The 26,046-nt window shown below is 49.6% G+C and overlaps 1 protein-coding gene across 6 annotated transcripts in view; it reads right to left on the bottom strand.

Annotated features, from left to right (window-relative positions):
• Positions 1-456: 456 nt before the first annotated feature.
• Positions 457-26,046, bottom strand: part of STAP2 (signal transducing adaptor family member 2) — an 80,930-nt gene continuing 55,340 nt past the window's right edge. For 5 of the 6 annotated variants that reach the window (XM_029614510.1, XM_029614511.1, XM_029614509.1 and 2 more), the window contains 4 exons: positions 12,150-12,224; positions 4,799-4,915; positions 4,109-4,306; positions 457-1,512 (listed from right to left, as the gene is read on the bottom strand). In XM_029614510.1, coding sequence (XP_029470370.1) covers positions 1,454-1,512; positions 4,109-4,306; positions 4,799-4,915; positions 12,150-12,224 — 449 coding nt within the window. In that variant the 3' untranslated portion in view covers positions 457-1,453. The remainder of the gene's footprint in view (positions 1,513-4,108; positions 4,307-4,798; positions 4,916-12,149; positions 12,225-26,046) is intronic. The other variant, XM_029614512.1, reaches the window with a different exon arrangement.

The raw sequence follows: 26,046 nt of genomic DNA on the forward strand, positions 1-26,046 counted from the left end.
AATGTACACTTAACATTTAAGGATGTGTAAACTCGGAGTGCCCAGCTGTTTGCTGTCTGATATGGTGCCAAGTTTGCATACGGTGGGTGATGCCTGCGTCTGCCTTTCAGAGTACTCAGCTGAAAGGTTTAGATGTGTGGACTAATATTAATGGATGTAAACTCTGCTAGTGGCACGGTGCACGGATGCTGCAGGTTGATACGCTGTTTGTGCATGAGTCGGCAGGGAGCTGTGCGCGTTCTCTGCACCATTCACTGCTGTACCTCCAGGAGAGAGAGCAATGCTGCAGGAGCTGGGCCTCCAGATCAGGCACCCTACGCTCCCTGTTGTACTGCATTGCTGTGGCTCCAGGAGAGAGTGCTGCAGGCGGCAGAGATATGTTACAGGAGATTAACAGGATAAAAGTACACCAGCCTACCATGTTAGGCACAAAGAAACAGAACCAAGAGACACAACAAAGTCAGAAAGTATTAATTTTAATTGCATTTTTTGATCAAGAGTTTTACTTATAGTCCTCTGAATCTCTTTGGCAGCTGTAGATCCACATATCTTAAAGTTGGTTAAAAATTCCTGCGAAGTACATCTGGTATTCTTAAACTGGTTCCACTCGAGCATCACTTTCAAGAGTTATCAGAATTACAGGATTCACCACAAAAAAATTTAAAGTGCCTTGAAAAGCAGGATGAAATTGTACCCTTTTTTGTTTTTAAATAATGCTGCAGTTTCAAACCGCACAGCTATGTGATCTTGGTTTGTCCTGGTGGAGCTTTAGCTCAGGACCCACTGTTCGAGGGTTCTGTGAAACTTTGGGCTTGGTCTACTGCTAAGAAAGCAGACTGGCATGTTGCCAACATGACCTTTTGACAGAAACATGGTAGAAGGTGGGATGTTTCATTGTAGCTTGTGTCTGCCAGGTTCTCTGGTTCCTTTGAACGTGACTACATGCATGATGGAGGAAGAGAGGGCCTTTGTGTTCAGATACAAGAAGTACAGAAGGAATTTAAATAGGCCTTAAGAAGCACTGGCAATTTTTTTGGGGGAGGGGTGCTTAGCTCATCTTTGAAGATTATGCTCAAAGTGGCTTAGACTAGAGCATTATTTGAATTCAGGTACAATGTGCCCAAGAGCTTAAAATCTGCATATCACATATCATGGCACCCCTCTCTGTTCACTGATCTCCTTCCCTCTCGTCATCTTTGCAGGGAGGATCATAACAGGTCTGAAAGGTCAGCTTGCCATCTCTCATGATAATTAACATGCAAAAGATCGGTGACGTGCAAATGACAGGTGAGGAGGGAATTACAGAATCCTGAACGGCTCACACAGTTGAGGTTTTACGTAACGGTGCCTGGAGAGGGGATCCCCCAGTGCTCCTTCACTGGTCGGTCATTTTTGTTCCATACTCGCTCCCTCCCTCTTAATGCTGCAGGATCTTGGTCTTGCCCCCTCCCTTTTACCCCTCCAGCTTCATCCGCCGGATTTGTAGCTTCTCAAGCAGCTCCAGGCTCATATCTGCAAAGCAGCAGAGAAGAAAGGCAGTTACAAAGCAGCAGATGTTCTCAGGCAGTCTGCCCCTACCGTGCATCTTTTTGTAGCGTCCCTGGAAACATCCAGACAGGGGCCCTTCCCCACCCCCCAACATTGCCAATCATATTTAAAGCAAGCAAACATAAAACAGGACCAAAACAAAGGTATCTCTAAACAAAGAAAAGCTAATAATTCTCAGTCTGATCTAAAGTTATGAGCTTGGAACTAAGAGAGGTGAGCACAGCTGCCTGGGCCCTGCTAAACTGTACTTGAACATTATGCCCCTTCCTGCTGCTGGGTAAGCGAGCAGGTTCCTCGCCTTACCCAAGAGCCCTGCTCAGTCAGGGGACCTGGGTAAAATGCCAAGAGTAGGCTGAAAGCTGGAGCAGATGCCGCTTTTGATGAGGCGCTTCCCCTCTGCTGTTATGTGTACTAGTCAGTTGGCTAGAAGGAAGGATGAGGGTAGAACAGGGGCTTCACGTTAATCTTCATCATCATCATGCTTCCAAACACCAGAAGCTGGAAGTATTTGACTTCCAAAATGTTTATTTCTTTAAAATGTATGTCATTCACTTTGAATGTATACACAGCGTTGTTCTCTGCTTCTACGGCAGGGGGGTAATGTGGAAAAAAGGATTAGCATTCAGACAACAACCAACAAGCTTGGGGGTAGCTTGCTTATTACGGCGGTTACTACCCTAAAACAATTAAGCCTGATACATCACTTTGAAAGCATATACAGCATTGCTATCTGCTTCAACGGTAGGGGGACGTGAGGAAAACAGGATTTACATTCAGACATCATCCAATAAGGCATTGATCTGTGCAAACTGGGTAAACAAGCATCGGGGTAACTTGCTTGATACGGTTACAACCCTTAACCTTAAGCCTTATGCTCACCTTTGATGCAACTCCAACATTACTCTCTGCATCAATGGCAGGAAATTTGAATCAAACAGTTACCAACAAGAGCCCTGAAGTTGGTGGTTGGTGAAACAGATAAGTATGGGAAAATAAGTGTGGAAGCTTGCTGGGTAGACTAGATGGGCCGATAGGTCTTTTTCTGCTGTCATTTCTATGTTTATTTATATTTCCAAAGGCGGGGCTTTCTGGACATGTGGGAATTTTCAGCTCTCAAAACAAAATATCCTCACTGTTAAAGTAAGTGCCCCTGCTTTCAAGCAGCAAGTGTCCCTCCCCCTCCCAGTCAAGGATGCGCGGGGTGGAAGGCAGGAGAGAGGGAGAGCCTAGCAGTTGTTCTTGTGGTCCCTCTTGTGTCCTTCAGGTTTCCTCTTCCCAGTACTACATCCAAGGAGACCAATCTCCTGGCAGAATGAACTGCGATTGGGATATGAACCTCCCCCTGCAGGCACTTTGCTTTACGAGCAGATTCCTAAGGGGGGGGGGGGGGGTGAAACAGAGTGACAAGAAACCTGCAGTGAAGTACAGCCCAGCGCCCATGGGATGGGGGAAGAGGGAAAAGGCCATACACACATTAGGACTGTGACTTATTCACCATGGCCCACTGCACCTAAATCCACGATAAGCTCATTAGAATAAGATAATATCTGCCTCCTTAAAGGGAATGGAGATTGTTCAGCAGAGTGAAGCAGGGGAAGCTACAGTCTCTTAATTACACCTGCCCACTGGTTTTGCCCAGTGTTGCTTCCCTTACTCCCAAATCATCCATCTCATCATAACCTCCAAGGGCATTCACAGCTGTGCTAGAGCATCACGAGAATAATTTTTCTAGAAAATAAAATACACTGCATGGCCTCAAAAGTTTGAAAATATTGGAGACTCCAACTAAATACAAATAGAAGGAGTGAATATGAGAAACTGTGGCAAAAACAACGAGAGAGTTGGATGTGATACATCAGTGAGAGAACTGGAGCACTCAGAAGTATGGAAAAGAGCAAGAGCCATGCAGGAACAACTCACAGGCATGAGATGCAGAGGTGTGTCAGGGCAATCGCAGGCAAGGAATATAGCCAGAGGCATGACCAGACCATTCCAGTTAGGGAATACAACCAGAGCCCTGCAAGAACACCTCAGAGGCAAGGAGTACAACCCAACGTGTGCCAGGGCACCTCACAGGCAGGGAATACCACTCAAGGTGTATCAGAACACCTCAGAGGTAGGGAATACAGGCAGAGCCCTGTCAAGACACCTTAGAGGCAGGATATTGCAGCAAGAGAACAAAATTAGCAGAATGAATGGGCTTTCTGGTCCTCTTCTATTATTCTCTATATATCTTGAGCAGTATAGGACAGTGGCACTGTCTGTCTCTGCCAGCCTCCAGCTTTTGGAACCCTAAAATGAAACAAGAAAAGCGGAACTACAACTGAACTATAATTAAAAAATCATGGTGCAGAGAAAACTCTGAGACCTGGAACTGCTTCCTGACTCCCAGCCACAACCAAAAATTAGATAGGCCCTCTCTACCTATCAGAAGAGAGTTTTGCCTCCACCCTACCCATCTCTGGAAATCTGGATGCCCAGTCATCCTAGAGCAGTGGCCCATTTCATAACTTGTTGCCTAAGTAACCTAACACTACAGGCAGGTGGGAAGTGGATTTACCTGCTGCTATTGTCTGTGCAGCAGCCACAGTTGTTGGAGTCTTTGGTTTGATATTCACATTCATCGGAGTCTTGGGTGTGGCAGTCACATTTCTTGGAGTTTTTGGTTTCACTTTCACATTTTGTGGCTTAGCACTCACATGTGATGGGACCATGGGTTTGCAAGGCACAGAGGGCAGTGCCATACCAACTCTTGGTTCTGTACAAAAAAAAAAAGACAGATGTACTCAGTCCTGTAGAAAATACCAAAGTGCTAAAACACAAAGAAAGAAAGGATGTAAGAAATTAGCAGAGACAGGTGCACAGTGTGGGTGCAAAAGATAAGAAAAAGAGACTAAGAAGGTGAAGAGAAAGAGAGGTAGAAAGAAATATATATATATAAGCAGGGAGAGACAAGTCTGGTCATGAAGAAAATCAAGCACTATTCGCTCTGCTTCATTAGGGATTTCTCACGGTAGAAACAGGGGCTGTAAATATCACACCTTGACCTGCTTCCCCAAAAATCTACTGCATTCTTTCATACTGGGATACATGACTGAAATGGGTAGTATGCAGAGGTCGCACTGAATAGCTTTAGAATTCTAACAAGAAAAAACATTTCTAAAAGTGGATGCCCTGCTGTTGGTAATGTGGTGGTTCCCCTTTCCATATGGAAATATTCCCGATTTGGCAGCTAAGGTTTCCAACTCACCCGGATTAATGTACTCGGCGTCTTCATCTATTGGCTCATATGTGTCCTCCTCATCTGATGGCAGGGGGTCTGTTGGTATTGCAGGGGGCACTCTCTCAAAGGGCTTCATAGGCACCACTATTAGATGCAAATAAACCAAAACCAACAGGGTCATGATACAGAGGGCAGGATAGGATCTTGACTCAAGGTCATACATTACGAACAACTGAAAGTTCTCAACAAGGAGAGCTGAGAGACAAATGTCTTAAAGCAGCAGCATTAGAAACTTTTTTTTTTTTTTTTAAATATGTAATTAAGTTGGTAGCATGCCAAGAAAAATTATTTTTTGTTCTATTTTTATATGATTTCTGAGAAGATATTGATGTTTAGTGTATGTGAAAGCTCTTTACCACTCCCTATTCTGAATCTAAATCAGGGCTCTTCCTCTTCAGAATCCAATGCAGCTATCACATCAATACATGTAAAACATAGATATTGCATGGGCATGTAAAGATTGACCTCTGAAAGGAAGGAATTAGTCTCTTCCAACATCTTCTGTGCCTTACACTCACATAAGCATCCTCAGGAGCTGAGTGACATCACCTGTGATGCACCATGGGAGTTTGAAGGCTCTTGGAATCTAATAGGGTCATTTATCAAATCGTGTTATGATGTTTTCGCATGTGAAAAATGCCTTAACGTGCGAAAACGCCTTAACGCACGCGATAAGCACCATAACCCATGGTGCGATGCAAATTTTTAAAAGAGGAGGGATTGGGGAGGGGTAAAGGGCAGGATTTCCGAAAAAGTGGGCTGGCTTTGCCATAACGCATAATATTACACAGTTTTAACGCCGAAAATATGCCTTTTTCAATTGCAATTTGCGATTTTTTGGCAAATTTTTAGGCTGGGAGAGAGAGAAAGAGAACACCTCTAGGGTGGAATCATAGTAAGCAGCTATTTATGCTACTATAGAAAGCCCACCTAGTAAGTCGAGGTGAGGTTTAGGTAGTAGTGTAGGGCTGAGGGGCCACTTTTACATGCAGACTGAGACATACGAACAGAACAGTACACTCTTGTGAAGATTTGATGTCCAAGATGAGATTTGTACAGTGTTTTCTCACCCTAGCTGGATGGACTTTCTACCTAGGTAACATCAAGCTAGGGTGAGAGAACATTGTACAAATCTCATCTTTGTGTGAGTTTCCTCACTCCGAAGGACATCAAATAAGAAAATTATTCCTTACCTGCTAATTTTCATTCCTGTAGTACCATGGATCAGTCCAGACAGTGGGTTATATCCCCCAACCAGCAGATGGAGTCAGAACAGAGCTTGAGAGCGTCAGCATATAGAGTAGTGCACGCTCTGCTGGAGCTCAGTATTACGCATAGCAAAGCCCAAAAGCAAAACACAACATTTTGGATCCAGATCCGTCCCCAAAAAGGAACAGAGAAAGATATAAGTAAACAAACGGTCAACGGGACCACCAACAGTCAACTTGTGAGGAGCTGTGAACAGTAACAATAATCAGAGACAAACAGAATGAAAGTTACCTGGAAGAATCCGAGCAGGACCTAATGAAACCCCTAGTGGCGGGCGTCTGGACTGATCCATGGTACTACAGGAACGAAAATTAGCAGGTAAGGAATAATTTTCTTTTCCCTGTACGTACCTGGATCAGTCCAGACAGTGGGATGTACCCAAGCTTCCCTAAACCGGGTGGGGTCCTGAGAGACCTGCTCGGAGAACTTGATCGCCAAAAGAACCCGTGTACTGAGGCGCCAGGTGTAGTCTGTAATGTCTGGAAAAAGTGTGCAACAACTTCCACGTTGCCGCACGGCAGATTTCCTGGGAGGAAACGGAGCGAGATTCCGCCCAGGACGTCGCTTGGGATCGCGTGGAATGAGCCGACACGCTGCGAGGCGGCACCCGCCCCGCCACAATGTAAGCCGATGAGATGGCGTCCTTTATCCAGCGCGCAATAGTCGTCTTGGATGCCTGAGAACCTCTCCTCGGTCATGACCAGAGGACAAACAAAAGATCGGATACCCGGAAGTCATTGGTAACCTCCAGGTAACGGAGCAGCACACGCTTGACGTCCAGGAGCCGGAGAGACCGGGGTTCCTCTGGAGCGAACGCTGGAAGCTCCACCGTTTGATTGATGTGGAAGGCCGAGACCAGCTTTGGTAGGAAGGATGGCACCGTACGAAGGGAAACCCCGGAGTCGGAGAAACGCAGATAAGGGTCCTGGCAGGACAAGGCTTGGAGCTCTGAGATCCGGCGAGCAGAAGAGATGGCTACCAGGAAAACCGTCTTGAGGGTCAGGTCCTTGAGGGATGACTCCCTCAGGGGTTCAAAAGGAGGGCCCGACAGCGTTCGCAGCACCAAGTTGAGGCTCCAAGAAGGGAAAGGATCCCTGACCGGTGGCCGTAGGTGTTTGGCACCCTTCAGAAAACGTGCGATATCCGGCTGAAGGGGTAGAGAGCAGTCCTTCTGTACCAAGACATTCAAGGCCGCCACCTGAACCCGGAGCGAATTATAGGCGAGACCCTTATCCAGACCATCCTGTAGGAAATGAAGGATCAGCGGGACAGTCGCCTCCATGGTTTGGACCCCGCAGTCGGAGCACCAGGCTTCGAAGACCTTCCAAACTCGAACGTAAGCGACGGAGGTCGAAGGCTTGCGGGAACGAAGCATCGTTGAGATCACTGTCTCCGGGTAGCCTCTGTGGCGGAGACGGCGCCGTTCGAAAGCCAGGCCGCAAGACAGAAGAGTTCTGCCTGCTCGAAAACTACCGGCCCCTGACGCAGAAGATGAGGAAGATGGGACAGGCGAAGTGGGCCGTCCACCGTCATCTGAAGTAGATCTGCGAACCATGGCCGACGGGGCCATTCCGGGGCGACGAGAATTACAGTCCCTCGATGATGTTCCAACCTGCGGAGAACCTTGCCGACCAGAGGCCAAGGAGGAAACACATAGAGCAGTTGATCCGACGGCCACGGAAGGGCGAGGGCATCCACCCCCTCCGCGCCGCGCTCTGATCTGCGGCTGAAGAAGCGTGGAGCCTTGGCGTTGAGAAAGGTCGCCATTAGATTGAGGCTTGGAGTCCCCCAACGACGGACGATGAGATGCATTGCCTCGTCGGAGAGAGCCCACTCGCCGGGGTCTAGCTGTTGACGACTCAGGAAGTCCGCCTGAACGTCGCACCAGGGGAAGAAAACGCTGGAGAGTGAAACGCACGGCTCTCGTTTCCAGGCGATTGATCGGCCACTTTGCCTCCTCTGGCGTCCAAGTCCCCTGCGTGGCGCTTCTTTTGCAGACAGCGCCCCATCCCGCGAGGCTGGCATCGGTGGTCACCACCCAATTGGGAACCTCGAGCGAGACTCCCCGAGCCAGATGCGAGGGGACAAGCCACCAATCCAGGCTTTTCCTGGCTAATGGTGGAAGCGGCAGGATCACCTGATACTCCTGGGAGACTGGTTTCCAACGGGATAGCAGGGACGCCTGCAGTGGACGTAGGTGTGCAAACGCCCAGGGTACCATGTCGATGGTGGAGGCCATTACTCCCAGGAGCTGCAGATAATTCCAGGCGGTTGGTTCTTCCAAAACCGAAAACCGAGACACGTGCTCCCTCAGGGCTTGCGCCTTGTCCTGGCGCAGGAACACCATACCCCGTCGGGTATCGAAGCTCGCTCCTAAGAAATCCAGGTGTTGCGAGGGCACAAGGGAACTCTTTGGAAGGTTCACCACCCAGCCCAGAGAGTGTAGGAATTGTACTACTCTGGCCACTGAGGTCTGACCATGTGAGAAGGACTTCGCTCGAATCAGCCAGTCGTCTAGGTACGGATGTACTAGGATACCCTCCTTGCGGAGGGCCGCCGCCACCACTACCATGATCTTTGTGAAGGTCCGAGGTGCGGTCGCCAAACCGAAGGGAAGCGCCTTGAACTGAAAGTGTTGACCGAGAATCTTGAAGCGAAGATACCGCCGGTGAGCCGGCATGATGGGAATGTGCAAGTATGCTTCCGAGAGATCCAGTGAAGCGAGGAATTCTCCCTTGTGCACTGCGGCAATCACTGATCGAAGAGTCTCCATGCGGAACCGGCTGACCCTGAAGGCCTTGTTTACCTCTTTCAAGTCCAGGATGGGCCGAAAGGAACCGTCCTTTTTGGGAACGATGAAGTAAATGGAATAGTGGCCCAAGCCCACCTCGTCGAAGGGGACGGGAACGATGGCCCCTATGTCTTGCAGTCGGTCTAGTGTTTGTTGAACCGCTATCCTCTTGAGATCCGAACCGCAGGGGGAGAAGATGAACCGGTCCCTCGGGGGGCGGACAAACTTCAAGGCGTAACCGTCTCTTATGGTGTCCAGCACCCACTGGTCCGTGGAGATAACTGCCCACTCCTCGTAGAAGTCCATGAGGCAGCCTCCGATCCGGGGAGGTGAGAAGTGGGCTCCTTTGGCATCATTGGGAGGACTTTGTGGGCGGATTTCCCTGCCCTGGACCCTCTCTCGCGTGTCTCCGCCCATGAAAGGAACGAGACCAAGGCTGGGATCTTGTCGGCTGTGTCCGGGAACCGGACTGCCGGTAAGACCTATAACGTCGCTGTGCCCTGGCCCTGGTTCTACCGGAAGAAAATGACCTGAAGGAACGCTGTCTATCCTCCGGCAGCCGATGCACCGAATTTTCCCCCAGTGACTTGATGATCTGATCCAGGTCCTCTCCAAATAAAAACTTCCCCCTAAAGGGGAGGGAGCCAAGGCTCAACTTGGAGGAAGTATCCGCCGCCCAGTTGCGAAGCCACAAGAGCCGTCGGGCTGCTACAACCAAAACCATGGACCGCGCTTTTACGCGAAAGAGATCATACAAGGCGTCCGCCCCGTATGCTATGGCAGATTCCAGACGGTCCGTCTGGGCGGCCTCTTCGCGGGGCAACTCCTGAGAGGTGAGAAGCTGCTGTACCCAGAGTAAGCTGGCCCTTTGCTCGAGCGAACTGCACATCACGGCCCGCATACCTAGGGCGGAGACTTCGAAGACCCTCTTGAGGAAGGTTTCTAGTTTACGGTCTTGCGTATCCCGCAGGGCCGTTCCACCCGTGACCGGGATGGTCGTCCTCTTGGTCACTGCCGACACCGCTGAATCCACCTTGGGCACCTTGATAAGATCCAAAAAATCCTCAGGGAGCGGGTATAGCTTTTCCATGGCGCGTGTGACCTTCAAGGACGCCTCGGGAGTGTCCCACTCCCTGGTGAGAAGCTGTAGGAAGGACTCATGGATAGGGAAAACCCTTGCCCTAGGACGGAGGGCGGCAAGTACTGGATCCCCTTTGCGAGAAGAGGTGGCGACGGCAGGAGCCACAGGGATCGGCGGATCTGGAGGTGGGTCGAGGTCCAGCTCCTGAATAATATGGTGGATGAGTTCATCCAGCTCTTCTTTTTGAAAAATCCTTAGGGCTCGAGGGTCGTCCCCCTCCGTATGTCCATCCGGATGCGCCTCCGGGGGTTCCGGGGAGTCGTCTCTCACCGGCGAAGCCGCCCCCGTGGTACGCCGGGGTGGCACGGGAGAGGGACCCGGCAGGGATCCAGGCATAACGGGCGAGGCGGTGAGACCAACAGCAAGTTTAGGAACCTTGGGGGGAGGGGCCCCCAGGGGATTCGGCGCCTGCGCTCCCATACCCTGCAAATAAGCCATGTGCATTGCCAGAATAAAATCAGGTGAGAAAAACGGGGAGCTGATTGGAATCCCTGGGGGGGGACCGTCCTGGGAGCCCCGGTCGGGCAAACCCCCCGCTGGGGGCAGAGCCTGTTGAAAGCCAGTGCAACCAATCCTGTCTGCATCTGGGAGCAAGTCCGTCTCACGCTGTCCCCCTAAAATGGCCGCCGTTCCCGCCAAAGGCGGCGTCGTGGCCGGCCCGCACCGCCCGGGCTGAGGAGGAGGCAGGTCCGAAATCGCAGCGGAGGACTGCAGGGTGCCTTCCCCGTCGGGGAAGCACCGCTCACAAAGCCCCTCCCTCAGAAATTGATTCCCCGGTTCGCCGCAGGCCTCACACCTCGAGGACCGCGGCATGTCAGTACCGGGAAAAAAGCCTCGGGGGGGGGGCCAAAAACGAGCTAGTGCCGTGGGGGGGCCTGGAATGGCCCTAACAACCCGCCGAAGGGGTCCAGGAACTGCGAGGGAAAACCCCCGTTTCAGTTGAGCACACACCCGCGGGCGGAGCTTGCGAACCGCGGGACCCACAAACGACACGTGGAGCGGCCGGAACCACCGGCATCCACGGGGCACCACCAAAAAGCAAACCTGTGGAGAAAGAAACTCAAAAAACTTCCACTTACCCCAACGGAAGAGGAAAGGAGTACAGAATAGAGAAGGCAGAGCCACAGACACACGCCTCCTCAAAAATTGAAGTCTTTTTTTTTTTTTTTTTTTTTAAATTTTAAGGATCCAAAATGAAGAGAAACATAAGACAGGGAAATACTGTGGAGAAAAAGAAAGAAATAACCAAAAATGAAGAAACCCTGTCAATCTGGGGGAGCTAGTGGATCCCCCTGCTCACATCTGCTGGAGTCAGAAGAATACTGAGCTCCAGCAGAGGGTGCACTACTCTATATGCTGACGCTCTCAAGCTCTGTTCTGACTCCATCTGCTGGTCGGGGGATATAACCCACTGTCTGGACTGATCCAGGTACGTACAGGGAACTTCAGTATTCTGTTCGTACGTCTCACTCTGCATGTAAAAGTGGCCCCTCACCCCTACACAACTACCTAAACCTCACCTCGACTTACTAGAAGGGCTTCCTATAGAGCATGCTCTCTCTCTCTCTCTCCTTCCTCCCCCCCCCCCCCCCCCCTCCCAGTGGAGAAATTAGTACTTTGCAGCTAGGAAAATGCAATTATAATTATATACTTCGCATAAGTATCACCGCGGTGATACTTATGCGAAGTGCTAATGTAGCGCACATTGCGATAATTAGGAATTAACATAAAACACGCCCCTTTTTCTACCGCATGTGATATTTACAGCAATTGATAAATCCAGCTATAAGATGGCTGCCTGGTCCCCATGTCATTATTCTTTTTTAGAATGTACAACTTCTGTCTTCAAGGGCACAATGTGCATGCAAATCTTTCTCAGGCAGATTCATTAGAAACATCCTAAAAACCTGACTGGCTTATGGCACTTCAGGGCTAAAGCTGAACAACCCTACTTTAAACATTTTTTCACCCTCGAATAAAGTATCAGAATACCTGAAAGGCCTAAAACAGAAGGTGAGATTGGTTGGGGGATTTTGTGTTTTGGAGGTTGCAAGACCTTTCCTTTGATCTATACAGAATTTCTCTTATCTCCTGCACTACGTAGTAGGAAGCATTACCTGGAAGAGGTGCAGGAAGGATTGAGCCTTTCTGGAACACACTTTCTCCACTCTCATTATCAACCTCAGGATAGACTGAAAAATAGAAGAGACCAAGGAATCAAATATGAATAGACAACTGACTTTGCTGAGCAGAAATAGGATTTTGCCACACAGAAATATTTATTTCCCTGTACGTACCCGGATCAGCCCAGACCATGGGTTGAGCCTCCTGTCCAGCAGATGGAGACAGACTAAAACTGAAAGGGTATCCTATATCAGGACAGAGCCTACCCTGCAGCCCTTCAGTATTTGTCTGTCTCCAGCAGATGCCGGCAGCTCACCCTGCGGTTCCCTGGCTTTATTACTTAGCCTTTGCCATGTGGGTTCTTTTTCCTCTATTTCTTTCAAGATCAAGCAAGTATGTTTGTTCCTTCTAAATTTAAAAAAAAAAAAAGTTTTTGTCAAAGTTTGAAAAGGCTCTGTTTCTTCAGGAGACAGCGCTGGCTCCTCGCTCTTGGGGAGCTTGCCCCTTGTGTTATGCAGCCTAGGCTCTCTTCCCGGTGAACCTTGTGTTGGGGCGATACTGGTAGTCCCTTATATAGCTGCCTCTTTCCCGGGACGCTTAATTCCCCGGCCATGCCAGCAGGGAAGTTCATTCCCCTGCATTTCAAAGTAAAAAAAAAATAAAAATTGAGGCACTACATCTTTTAAGGGTGTTTTTATTACTCGGCAGCTTATTTCTGACAGAAAAGGAGCGAGCAGGGTTCATTCTCCTGCACCCGCTCCTCAAGGCAGCACAGCTCAGCTGTTTTTTTTCTCTGCCTCACGGCTCTTCTTACCTCCTCATGCCACGTTCAAACCTCTGCCTTGCCTGTGGGGAGCCTGCATCGCTGCTCTCCCGCGAAGGGCTCTGTTTGGGGTGCCTATTGGGTGGGGAAGGCCCCTCCCCGGCAGCGATCAAGCCAGAGACCCGGGGTCGATTCTCCCACCACATGGCCAGGCCGTTCCCGAGTCGACAAACTGCGGGAACGGCGGTCATCTTGGGAGAGGGGCCTGATTTTAATATTTCTCCCAATTTAAGCCCCGTGCGGACTCAGGATGCGGGTCCTGACTCTTCCCCCCCCCACCCTTCCCCCCGGAAAATCCAGGCCACGTTTTTCTTCGGAATTTGTGCTGTTAATGCAAAAATCTTATCTGGCTAGTTTACAAGAGGAGGAGGAACCCCCCCCAGTCCTCCTCCCGCTAAAATCCCATGGATGCCCTCACCACTCGCTCCCGCGGCGCCGGATGCGCAGGGGTCCGTTAGGGTGCGGGTGGTCCCTGGGGCTTCTCCCCCCCCTCCGGATCCACCTGCGGCTCCGGACCAGGTTCCGGATGTGAATTTGTCAGGGACAACCCCCCTTTTAAAGGGGATGACCCCTGAGTTCTCTGCTTATTTCAGAGGGAAGAGCTGGAGCCGCTCATTCCTTTTATCCTTCAGGAGCTGGGGATTGAGAGTCCTTCAGTGGATACGCTCACGGCCACGATGCTGGCTCATGTGGACCCAGTCCTGGTGGGACTTAGGGCTCCTCCACGCACCTTCCTGTTCCATCCCATGCACAAGCTGCTACTTCTCCGGGAATGGGAAGCTCCTGAGTCGGGGCTCCGAGTGGGGAGAGCTATGGACAAGCTCTATCCTCTCTCCGAGGATTGCCTGGAAATGCTTATGATTCCCAAGGTGGATTCTTCTGTATCTGCGGTCACTAAGCACACCACTATTCCGGTGGTGGGGGCCACGGCTCTTAAAGATATTCAGGACCGCAAGCTCGAATTCTATCTCAAGTGTATCTTCGAGGTCTTGGCCTTAGGAGTTCGGGCGACGATCTGCAGCAGTCTCATGCAGCAGGCAAGCCTTAGGTGGGTTCAACAATTGCTCAGCACCCAGGACCTCCCGTCTGCAGAGGTGGAGCAGGCTGAAAGGTTGGAAGGCGCTATAGCGTATATAGAAACATAGAAACATAGAAATGACGGCAGAAGAAGACCAAATGGCCCATCCAGTCTGCCCAGCAAGCTTCACACATTTTTTTCTCTCATACTTATCTGTTTCTCTTAGCTCTTGGTTCTATTTCCCTTGCACCCCCACCATTAATGCAGAGAGTGGTGATGGAGCTGTATCCAAGTGAAATATCTAGCTTGATTAGTTAGAGGTAGTAGGGGCAGTAACCGCCTCAATAAGCAAGCTACACCCATGCCCATTTGTTTTTACCCAGATTATGTTATACAGCCCTTATTGGTTGTTTATCTTCTCCCCTGCCGTTGAAGCAGGGAGCTATGCTGGATATGCATCGAAAGTGAAGTATCAGGCACATTTGGTTTGGGGTAGTAACCGCCGTAACAAGCCAGCTACTCCCCGCTTTGTGAGTGTGAATCCTTTTTCCTTCTCCCCTGCCGTTGAAGTTATGCTGGATATGCGTGAAGTATCAGTTTTTCTTTTCCCCTGCCGTTGAAGCAGAGAGCTATGCTGGAAATTCGTGATGTATCAGTCTTTCTCCCATGCCGTTGAAGCAGAGAGCCATGCTGGATATGCGTCGAGAGTGAAGTATCAGGTACATTTGGTTTGGGGTAGTAACCGCCGTAACAAGCCAGCTACTCCCCGCTTTGTGAGTGCGAACCCTTTTTTCTTCTCCCCTGCCATTGAAGCAGAGAGCTCTGCTGGATGTGTGAAGTAACAGTTTTTCTTCTCCCCTGCCGTTGAAGCAGAGAACTATGCTGGATATGCATTGAAAGTGAAGTATAAGAATGGAGTGGTCAAGCTAGTTGAAATGCATCAGGAATAGAGGAAGGTGGAGGTAGTAATTTGGTTATTTGGTTTGGGGTAGTAACCGCCGTAACAAGCCAGCTACTCCCCTCTTTGTGAGTGCAAATCCTTTTTTCCACATTTCCTCTTGCTGTTGAAGCTTAGAGTGATGTTGGAGTCACAGTAACCATGTGTATGTTTATTGAATAAGGGTATTGTCTCCAGGCAGTAGCCATCATTCTGGCGAGTCACCTACTCTTCATTGGCGGCCTCTTGACTTTATGGATCCACAGTGTTAATCCCACGCCCCTTTGAAGTCCTTCACAGTTCTGGTCTTCACCACTTCCTCCGGAAGGGCATTCCAGGCATCCACCACCCTCTCCGTGAAGAAATACTTCCTGACATTGGTTCTGAATCTTCCTCCCTGGAGCTTCAAATCGTGACCCCTGGTTCTGCTGATTTTTTTCTTATGGTAAAGGTTTGTCGTTGCCTTTGGATCATTAAAACCTTTCAAGTATCTGAAAGTCTGTATCATATCACCTCTGCTCCTCCTTTCCTCCAGGGTGTACATATTTAGATTCTTCAATCTCTCCTCGTACGTCATCCGATGAAGATCCTCCACCTTCCTGGTCGCCCTTCTCTGTACCGCTTCCATCTTGTCTTTGTCTTTTTGTAGATACGGTCTCCAGAACTGAACACAGTACTCCAGGTGAGGCCTCACCAAGGACCTGTACAAGGGAATAATCACTTCCCTTTTCTTACTCAATATTCCTCTCTCTATGCAGCCCAGCATTCTTCTGGCTTTTGCTATCGCCTTGTCGCATTGTTTCGCAGACTTCATATCATTTGACACTATCACCCCAAGGTCCCTCTCCTGCTCCGTGCACATCAGCCTTTCCCCCCCCCCCCCCCCCATCGAATACAGTTCATTCGGATTTCCACTCCCCATATGCATGACTTTGCACTTCTTGGCATTGAATCTCAGCTGCCGTATCTTCGACCACTCTTCCAGTTTCCTTAGATCCCGTCTCATTCTCTCCACTCCTTCCGGCGTGTCCACTCTGTTGCAGATCTTAGTGTCATCCGCAAAAAGACAAACCTTACCTTCTATCCCGTCCGCAATGTCACTCACAAAGATATTGAACAGGACCGGTCCCAACACCGATCCTTGCGGTACACCACTTAAAACCACTCTCTCTTCAGAGAAGGTTCCATTTACCATCACACATTGTCTTCTGTCCGTCAACCAATTTGCAATCCAGGTCACCACCTCGGCACTCACTCCTAAGCTTCTCGTTTTATTCACCAGTCTCCTGTGCGGAACCGTATCAAAAGCTTTGCTGAAATCCAAGTATATGACATCGAGCGCTCTTCCTTGATCCAATTCCTTGGTTACCCAGTCAAAAAAGTCGATCAGATTTGTCTGACAGGATCTTCCCCTGGTGAATCCATGTTGCCTCTGGTCCATCAATTCTCCGGACTGTAGATAGTTCACTATTCTCTCTTTCAGCAGAGACTCCATTACTTTTCCCACCACCGAAGTGAGGCTAACCGGTCTGTAGTTGCCAGCCTCCTCCCTGTTCCCACTCTTGTGAAGCGGGACCACCACCGCTCTTCTCCAATCTCTCGGCACCACTCCCGTTTCTAGGGATCTATTGAACAGGTCACACAGCGGACCCGCCAGAACATCTCTGAGCTCCCTCAATATCCTTGGATGAACCCCATGGCTTTGTCCACTTTCAGGTTCTTTAGCTCTTCCCACACATTTTCTACTGTAAAAGGATTTTCATCTATTCCACTTCCCTCCAGTTTTTTGTTGTGTAGAGATGGTCCTTCTCCAGGGTCTTCTTTAGTGAACACAGAGCTGAAGTATTCGTTTAATATTTCTGCCATTTCTTCGTCTGTCTCCACACATTGATCATTACCACCTTTCAATTTCACTATACCACTTTGGACCTTTCTCTTTTCGCTGATGTATCTGAAAAATGTTTTGTCACCATTTTTTATCTCCTTGGCAATCCTCTCTTCCGCTTGATTTTTTGCCAACTTGATTGTTTTCTTCGTCTCCCTCAGTTGATACAAATATTCTTCTTTGTGCTCCTCCCTTTGGGATCCTTTATATTTCTTGAAAGCTGTTCTTTTAGCTTTAATTTTGTCAGCCACCTCCTTTGAGAACCAGATAGGTTTCAATTTTCTTTTGCTTTTCTTTATGTTTCTAACATATAGAGCAGTTGCCTTGGTGATTGCTCCTTTTAGATTGGTCCACTGCTGATCCACATCTCTCTCGTTCTCCCATCCTTTAAGTTCTTCCTCCAGGTACTTTCCCATTTCCTCAAAGTCTGTGTTTTTGAACTGTAAAACTCGGGTCTTTGTGGTTCTTTTCCCTATTCTATTAGTGATATTAAACCATACCGTTTGATGATCACTGCTGCTGAGGTGGGCGCCCACCTGGACATCTGAGACATTATCTGCATTAGTGAGCAATAAGTCGAGTATAGGGTGGATGCTCTTTACGACTTACTCCGCATCCAGGCAAAAGCGATGGTTTCAGCGGTGTCGGCCAGACAACTCCTCTGGCTGCGCAATTGGTTGGCGGACTCTTCTTCTAAGTCGCAGTTGGGCACACTTCCTTTTAAGGGTAAGTTGCTTTTTGGCGAGGACCTGGAACAGCTTATTAAATCCTTGGGTGAAAACAAGGTTCATAAGCTGCCTGAGGACCGCCCGAAACCGTTTAGGGCTTTTTTCCCTTCACATTCCAGCTTTAGGGGCCAGCGAAGGTATAATAATCGGGCGCGAGGTGCTTTCTCTAGAGGAAATTCCTCCAGATCTCAGTCCTGGTCTCATTCCTTTTGGTGTCGTCGTACCTTCCGAGATGGTAACCCACAACATTCCACCACAAAGACTGCCTCCCAATGAGATCCGGCCGGCCCATTCCTTCGTTCCAAACTTAGTTGGTCGTCTCTCCCTGTTCTTAGAGGAATGGGCCAAAATCACGTCAGACCAGTGGGTCCTCGAGATAATAGAGAAAGGTTACGCTTTAGAGTTTGCTCGAAACCTGCCGGATCTGTACTTAGGCTCTGTTTGCGGACACCGAAAGCGGGCTGCCGTATGCCAGACTCTTTCCAGGGGCTGGGGGCCATAGTCCCAGTCCCGGTGGAGGAACAAGGTGCTGGCCAGTATTCCATCTATTTCGTTGTGCCGAAAAAGGACAGTTCCTTCCGCCCAATCTTGGACCTCAAGAGAGTCAACCGAGCCCTCAAGGTACCACATTTTCGGATGGAAACCCTGAGGGCGGTAATAGTGGCTGTACGCTCCGGAGAATATCTGGCCTCTCTCGATTTGACGGAGGCTTACTTACACATACCGATCCGATGCGAGCATTAGAAGTATCTCTGATTCAACATCTTGGGCCAGCATTTTCAGTTCAGGACTCTGCCCTTTGGTCTAGCCATAGCGCCGTGCACATTTACCAAGGTCATGGTGGTAGTGGCGGCCGCTCTCCGGCAAGAAGGGGTCCTTGTCCATCCTTACCTGGACAATTGGTTCGTGCGGGCCAAGTAGGAGACTCTCTGCAGGCTGGCAGTTGACCGCGTCCTTGCTCTCCTCACCTCTCTCGGGTGGATAGTCAATTTTCCCAAAAGCAATCTGCAGCCCTCCTAGGTCCTGGAATTTCTGGGGGCACGCTCGGGCGTTCAAGCTGATGGATCAAGTACGAAATCTCCTCTCGCTTCTGCTTCCTATGGCGTGGGACTACCTCCAAGTTCTGGGGACCATGGCTTCCACTATCGACCTGGTCCCCTGGGCTTTTGCGCATATGTGACCATTACAGAAAGCTTTGCTATCCCCTCTGGAAGCTGGTGTCGGAGCAGTTTCGGACGGCTCTCCCAATCTCCGACTCTACCATTGTCGACATACAATGGTGGCTATCGCTAAAGCATCTCCTGAAGGGAATCTCCCTACCGACTCCGCAGTGGATTGTAGTCACGACAGATGCCAGCCTCTCTGGGTGGGGAGCAGTCTGCCAGTCCCAAACTACGCAGGGATACTGGTCCCCAGTCCAATCCTGCTGGCACATCAATCGCCTGGAGGCCAGGGTGGTCCATCTGGCTCTCAAAGTTTTTCTTCCGCTGATTCGCTGCAAGGTGGTACGCATGCTCTCGGACAATTCCACCATGGTGGCTTACATCAGTCGACAGGGTGGCACCAGGAGTCGCCTGGTGGCCCTAGAAGCCAGCAAGCTCTTTGCCTGGGCGGAGCGCCTCCTGGAGCACTTAGCAGCGTCCCATATAGCAGCAAGGAGAATGTGCAAACCGATTTCGTGAGTCGCCAGCGTCTCAATCCCGAGTGGGAGCTATCCGACGGAGCGATGGATGAGCAGGTGGGGCCTTCCTCACCTGGACCTGATGGCAACCTTGAGCAATGCCAAAACTCCCAGGTTCTTCAGCCGCTGGAGGGAGCACTGCTGGGAAGGAGTGGATACACTAGTCCTTCCCTGGCCCCGCGACGTCCTGTACGTGTTTCCTCCTTGACCCCTAGTGGGAAAAGTTCTCAGAAAAATAGAGCTTCACAGGGGTCCAGTCATTCTCATAGCACCCGAGTGGCCCCACACCGTGGTTCGTGGATCTGGTAAACCTGACAACGGATGGCCCTCTTCGTCTCTACCATCTTCCACGCCTGCTACGGCAGGGTCCCGTATTTTTCGACTAGGCGGATCACTTCTGTCTAGCGGCCTGGCTTTTGAACGGCAGAGACTAAGAAAGAAGGGATACTTGGATTTTCAGAAGGCGTTTGACAAAGTTCCTCATGAGAGGCTTCCAGGAAAAGTAAAAAGTCATGGGATAGGTGGCGATGTCCTTTCGTGGATTGCAAACTGGCTAAAAGACAGGAACAGAGAGTAGGATTAAATGGACAATTTTCTCAGTGGAAGGGTGTGGACAGTGGAGTGCCTCAGGGATCTGTATTGGGACCCTTACTTTTCAATATATTTATAAATGATCTGGAAAGAAATACGACGAGTGAGATAATCAAATTTGCAGATGACACAAAATTGTTCAGAGTAGTTAAATCACAAGCAGATTGTGATAAATTGCAGGAAGACCTTGTGAGACTGGAAAATTGGGCATCCAAATGGCAGATGAAATTTAATGTGGATAAGTGCAAGGTGATGCATATAGGGAAAAATAACCCATCCTATAATTACACAATGTTGGGTTCCATATTAGGTGCTACAACCCAAGAAATAGATCTAGGCGTCATAGTGGATAATACGTTGAAATCGTCGGTTCAGTGTGCTGCGGCAGTCAAAAAAGCAAACAGAATGGGGCAGATTTTAAAAGGCCTTCCGGATTTACGCACGCAGGGCCCTCGCGCACCGGCGCACCTATTTTGCATAGGCCACTGGCGCGCGTAAAGCCCCGGGATGCGCGTAAGTCCCGGGGCTTTGGAAAAGGGGTGGGGAGGGGGCGCGTCAGGGGCGTTTCGGGGGCGTGCCGCAGCGTTTCGGGGGCAGGCCCGTGGGCGTGGCGCCGGCCCGGGGGCATGGTCGAGGCCTCCGGACCAGCCCCCGGGACCGGAACACGGAGCGGGGCTGCCGGCCGGCGCGTGCAAAGTTAGGGGGGGGTTTAGATAGGGCTGGGGGGGGTGGGTTAGGTAGGGGAAGGGAGGGGAAGGTGGGGGGAGGGCGAAGGAAAGTTCCCTCCGAGGCCGCTCCAAAATCGAAGTGGCCTCGGAGGGAACAGGCAGCGCGCGCCGACCCCGGATTTTATAAGATACGCGCGGCTACGTGCGTATCTTATAAAATCCAGCGTACTTTTGTTCGCGCCTGGTGCGCGAACAAAAGTAAGCGATCGCGTATTTTTTTAAGATCTACCCCAGTGTTGGGAATTATTAGAAAGGGAATGTTGAATAAAACGGAAAATGTCATAATGCCTCTGTATCGCTCCATGGTGAGACCGCACCTTGAATACTGTGTACAATTCTGGTCGCCGCATCTCAAAAAAGATATAATTGCGATGGAGAAGGTACAGAGAAGGGCTACCAAAATGATAAGGGGAATGGAACAGCTCCCCTATGAGGAAAGACTAAAGAGGTTAGGACTTTTCAGCTTGGAGAAGAGACGGCTGAGGGGGATATGATAGAGTGTTTAAAATCATGAGAAGTCTAGAACGGGTAGATGTGAATCGGTTATTTACTCTTTCGGATAGTAGAAAGACTAGGGGGCACTCCATGAAGTTAGCATGGGGCACATTTAAAACTAATCGGAGAAAGTTCTTTTTTACTCAACGCACAATCAAACTCTGGAATTTGTTGCCAGAGGATGTGGTTAGTGCGGTTAGTATAGCTGTGTTTAAAAAAGGATTGGATAAGTTCTTGGAGGAGAAGTCCATTACCTGCTATTAAGTTCACTTACAGAATAGCCACTGCCATTAGCAATGGTAACATGGAATAGACTTAGTTTTTGGGTACTTGCCAGGTTCTTATGGCCTGGATTGGCCACTGTTGGAAACAGGATGCTGGGCTTGATGGACCCTTGGTCTGACCCAGTATAGCATGTTCTTATGTTCTTAAGTTATATCCACTTTACTGCGTGCCCGCAAGACTTCTACTTCGCTTGCCTATGTCCGGGTTTGGAAGGTTTTTGAAACCGTCTGTGCAGAATCGGGTGTGTCGGCGCATTCTGCCCCGGTATCCCTGGTTCTTTCTTTCTTCAGAGAGGCCTCTCCAAGGGCCTATCATTCGGTTCGCTTTGGGTACAGGTGTCCACTCTTGGGTCTGTCTTAGGCAGTATTGATGGTTATGCAGTTGCGTCTCATCCGGATGTTGTCTGTTTCCTCAAGGGCGCCAAGCATTTGAATCCGCCTATCCGCCCCACTTGTCCTTCGTGGAGTCTTAATTTAGTTCTTCGGGTGCTCTGTGAGGCACCTTTCGAACCTCTCTGTCAGTCTACTCCTAAGGATCTGACACTTAAGACAGTTTTCCTGGTTTCTATCTGCTCCGCTAGAAGGGTGTTGGAGATTCAAACGTTGTCCTGTAGAGAAGCCCTTCCTGCAGTTTTCTGATTCAGGCGTTTCTCTCAAAACTGTACCTTATTTCTTACCGAAGATTGTCTCTTCCTTCCATGTCAATCAGTCGGTGGAGCTTCCCGCCTTCTCTCCTGAAGATATAGTGAGTACGGTTGGGGGTGATCTTCGCCACCTTGATGTAAAACACATTTTACTGCATTGTCTTCAGGTTACCAATGACTTACGGGTTTCAAATCATCTTTTTGTCCAATGGAGTGGTCCAAATAGGGGCAAACAAGCTTCTAAGTCTACGATCGCTCAGTGGTTGAAGGAGGCGAACTCGTCGGCCTATATCTGCCAAGGCCGAGCGGTTCCGGAGGGCCTAAAGGCTCATTCCTTGCGTTCTCAGGCTACTTCTTGGGCAGAGAGTCAGTCGGTCTCTCTGCAGGAAATATGCAGGGCCGCTACGTGGAAATCCATGCATACCTTTGCTCAACATTACCGCCTTGATGTACAGGCGCCAGTGTTTGGTTCCTTCGGTCAGCAGGTTCTTCGAGCGGGACTATCTCGGTCCCACCTGGTGTAGGGAAGCTTTGGTACATCTGGACTGATCCGGGTACGTACAGGGAAAGGAAAATTAGTTCTTACCTGTTAATTTTCGTTCCTGTAGTACCACGGATCAGTCCAGTCACCCTTCCCTGTACTTTTTCTGCCATCCACTCGAAGCTTTTTTTTCATCTGTGATTCTCCTTAAAGGCACCGGAAGCATCTGTTTTGATGACAATGGATATTTATGCAAGAGCGATCATATACAGAGTCCATTCAATGTTTTCAATTGTTAGGTTTTTCTGAGTTCTCTCATTACTTGCTTGATCTTTTACTGGTTATCTTTATGCTTATCTGCTTTGACAATGGTAACACTGAAGGGCTACAGGGTAGGCTCTGTCCTGATATAGGATACCCTTTCAGTTTTGGTCTGTCTCCATCTGCTGGACAGGAGGCTCAACCCATGGTCTGGACTGATCCATGGTACTACAGAAATGAAAATTAACAGGTAAGAACTAATTTTCCTTTATTGGACTTGTATCCCACCAATCCAGGCTGCTAGCTGTTGATACATTTACATTTTGCTATCACTCAAAGATGAAACATCACACAATACAATGCTAAATTACATGCACACATAATGGCAGTGAAAGTTAGTAGAAAAAGAAAATGATTCCTTACCTGCTAATTTTCGTTCCTGTAGTACCTCGGATCAGTCCAGACTATGGGTTATATCCCCATTCCAGCAGATGGAGACAGAAGAAAAACTTGTGAGGTGCTCTGAATTACCCATGAGCACCCTCTGCATCCCATCAGTATTAACAATATCAAAGCAGAACAAAAAAATCAGAACTAACTGATGAATGGATCAAGCAAAAAACTCCCAACCAAATAGGGAACTATATACAGGTTGCCGTTAAGGCATATAGTGTCTGTAGCCCCAAAACTTGCAAATGCAAAATCTCGAAGCCTTCGAGAAAAATCTTGCAACCTGAATATACCGCCAAAGAACAGGCTAACTGTGCTGAGGAAAAACAAGATATTGCACAGAAATGTGCTATCGAAAAGTGTGGGTGTGCATCTGGACTGATCCATGGTACTACAGGAACGAAAATTAGCAGGTAAGGAATAATTTTCTTTTCCCTGTACGTACCCGGATCAGTCCAGACCATGGGATGTACCAAAACATCCCCACATAGGGTGGGCCCTCGATAGCCCTGCTCGAATGACCTGGTCGCCAAACGAACCCAACCCCGGAGGTCTTAGATTAAGACGATAATGACACGCAAAGGTATGTAGATCCTTGCATGTAGCCGCTCTGCAAATTTCTTGAGGAGGTACCAACTGACTTTCTGCCCAAGAAGTCGCCTGAGAACGGAGAGAATGCGCTTTAATACCATCCGGAGGGGGGCTTACCAGATCCGATATACGAGGCAACAATGGCTTCCTTCAACCAGTGAGCAATAGTAGTCTTAGAGGCCTGTTGACCTTTCTTGGGGCCACGCCAGAGAACAAACAGATGGTCTGAAAGATGGAAATCGTTAGTGACCTCCAGGTGACGAAGGAGCACTCGCTTAACATCGAGCCGCCGCAGTTTCTGGAGTCCTCCTTTGGAAGGCTGGAAGCTCCACCGACTGATTGAGATGAAACGAAGATACCACCTTCGGGAGGAAAGATGGCACTGTGGCCAGGGTGACACCCAAATCCGTGAAGCGCAGATAGGGTTCCCTACAAGACAAAGCTTGCAGTTCCGATATTCTGCGAGCTGAAGAGATGGACACGAGAAACACAGTCTTCAGAGTTAAATCCTTGAGCGTAGAATGCTTCAGCTCAAAAGGTGGACCACTCAAAGCCCATAGTACCAAATTCAAATTCCACGAAGGACACAGGGCACAGGCCGGAGGTCTCAGGTGTTTGACACCTTTCAAAAAGTGGACAATGTCTGGATGTGATGCTAGAGGTGTTCCATCCAAATGCCCAATGAGCGAACCAAGGGCCGCTACCTGAACCCAAAGAGAATTGTAAGCCAAACCCTTGCCGAGTCCGCTCTGCAGGAAAGAGAGAATCTGAGCCACAGACGCACGACGAGGAGCAATTCCCCTGGAGACTCACCAGGAATCAAAAACCTTCCATATTCGTACATAAGAAATGGAGATGGAAGTCTTCCTGGCCTGCAAAAGCGTGGAAATGACTTCCTCTGGATAGCCTCTTTTTCTCAGCCTTCTCCTCTCAAAAGCCAGGCCGCAAGACAGAAGCGATCTGCCTGAACGAAAAATACGGGACCCTGACGAAGGAGTCGAGGAAGATATCCCAGACGAATTTGACCGTCCACCGCTAGATTCACCAGATCTGCAAACTACGGCCTTCTTGGCCACACTGGCACCAACAGAATCACTGCTCTGTGGTGAACTTCTATTCTCCGTAGAACCTTCTCCACCAGAGGCTATGGGGGAAACACGTAAAGCAGAACGTCGTGAGGCCAGGGCAGTACCAGAGCATCTGGCCCTTCCGCCCCATGTTCCCGTCTGCGACTGAAAAAGCAGGATGCCTTTGCATTCCTTAGAGTAGCCATCAAGTCGAGGTGAGGGGACTCCCACCTCCCGACCAGAAGAGACATTGCTTCTTCGGATAGCTCCCACTCTCCGGGATCCAACATCTGCCGGCTTAAGAAATCCGCTTGAACATTGTCTACTCCCGCTAAGTGAGAAGCCGCCAGACGCATGAGGTGACGCTCCGCCCATATCATGAGTTTGTCTGTCTCCCGAGAGATGTATCGACTCTTCGTTCCCCCTTGCCGATTGATGTATGCCACCATCGTAGCATTGTCTGAGAGGATCCGCACAGACATGTCGCGCACCAAAGGGAGAAATCGTTTCAGGGCAAGCCAGACTGCTCGGGTCTCTAGGCGATTGATTGGCTATTTCGCCTGCATCGATGACCAGTGGCCATGTGCCGCCTGAGATTGATACACCACCCCCCAGCCAGAGAGACTGGCATCCATGGTGACAACCACCCACTGGGGGACTTCCAAGTCTACACCACTGAGCAAATGATCTAGACTGAGCCACCAGCCCAGGCTGTTCTTGACCAGATCCGGAAGTGGTAAGGGAGCTTGGAATTCCTGAGACACCGGCTTCCAGCGAGAGAGCAATGCCCTCTGCAAAGGTCGCATATGCGCAAAAGCCCAGGATACCAAATCTATGATGGAGGCCATGGAGCCCAGTACTTGAAGATAATCCCACGCCGTGGGAAGTGTCAGACTCTGGAAACATTGAATCTCTGAAATGAGATTGAACGCCCGGTGTTGATGCAAGAAAATCTTGCCCACACTGGTGTTGAAAAGAGCTTCCAAGAAATTCAGTGTTTGCGACGGCGTAAGACTGCTCTTAGCAAAATTGAACACCCATCCGAGAGAGTTCAGGAGATGCAACACCTTGTCGCCCGACTGCTTGCAAAGATCCTGGGACTTCGCCCGAACGAGCCAGTCGTCCAGGTAGGGATGACCTAGAACACCCTCCTTCCGTAGAGCTGCTGCCACCAATACCATTACCTTGGTGAAGGTGCGGGGAACGGTTGCCAGACCGAAGGGCAG

This window comes from Rhinatrema bivittatum, chromosome 8 (assembly GCF_901001135.1).
Source record: "Rhinatrema bivittatum chromosome 8, aRhiBiv1.1, whole genome shotgun sequence".
Lineage (NCBI taxonomy): Eukaryota > Metazoa > Chordata > Amphibia > Gymnophiona > Rhinatrematidae > Rhinatrema > Rhinatrema bivittatum.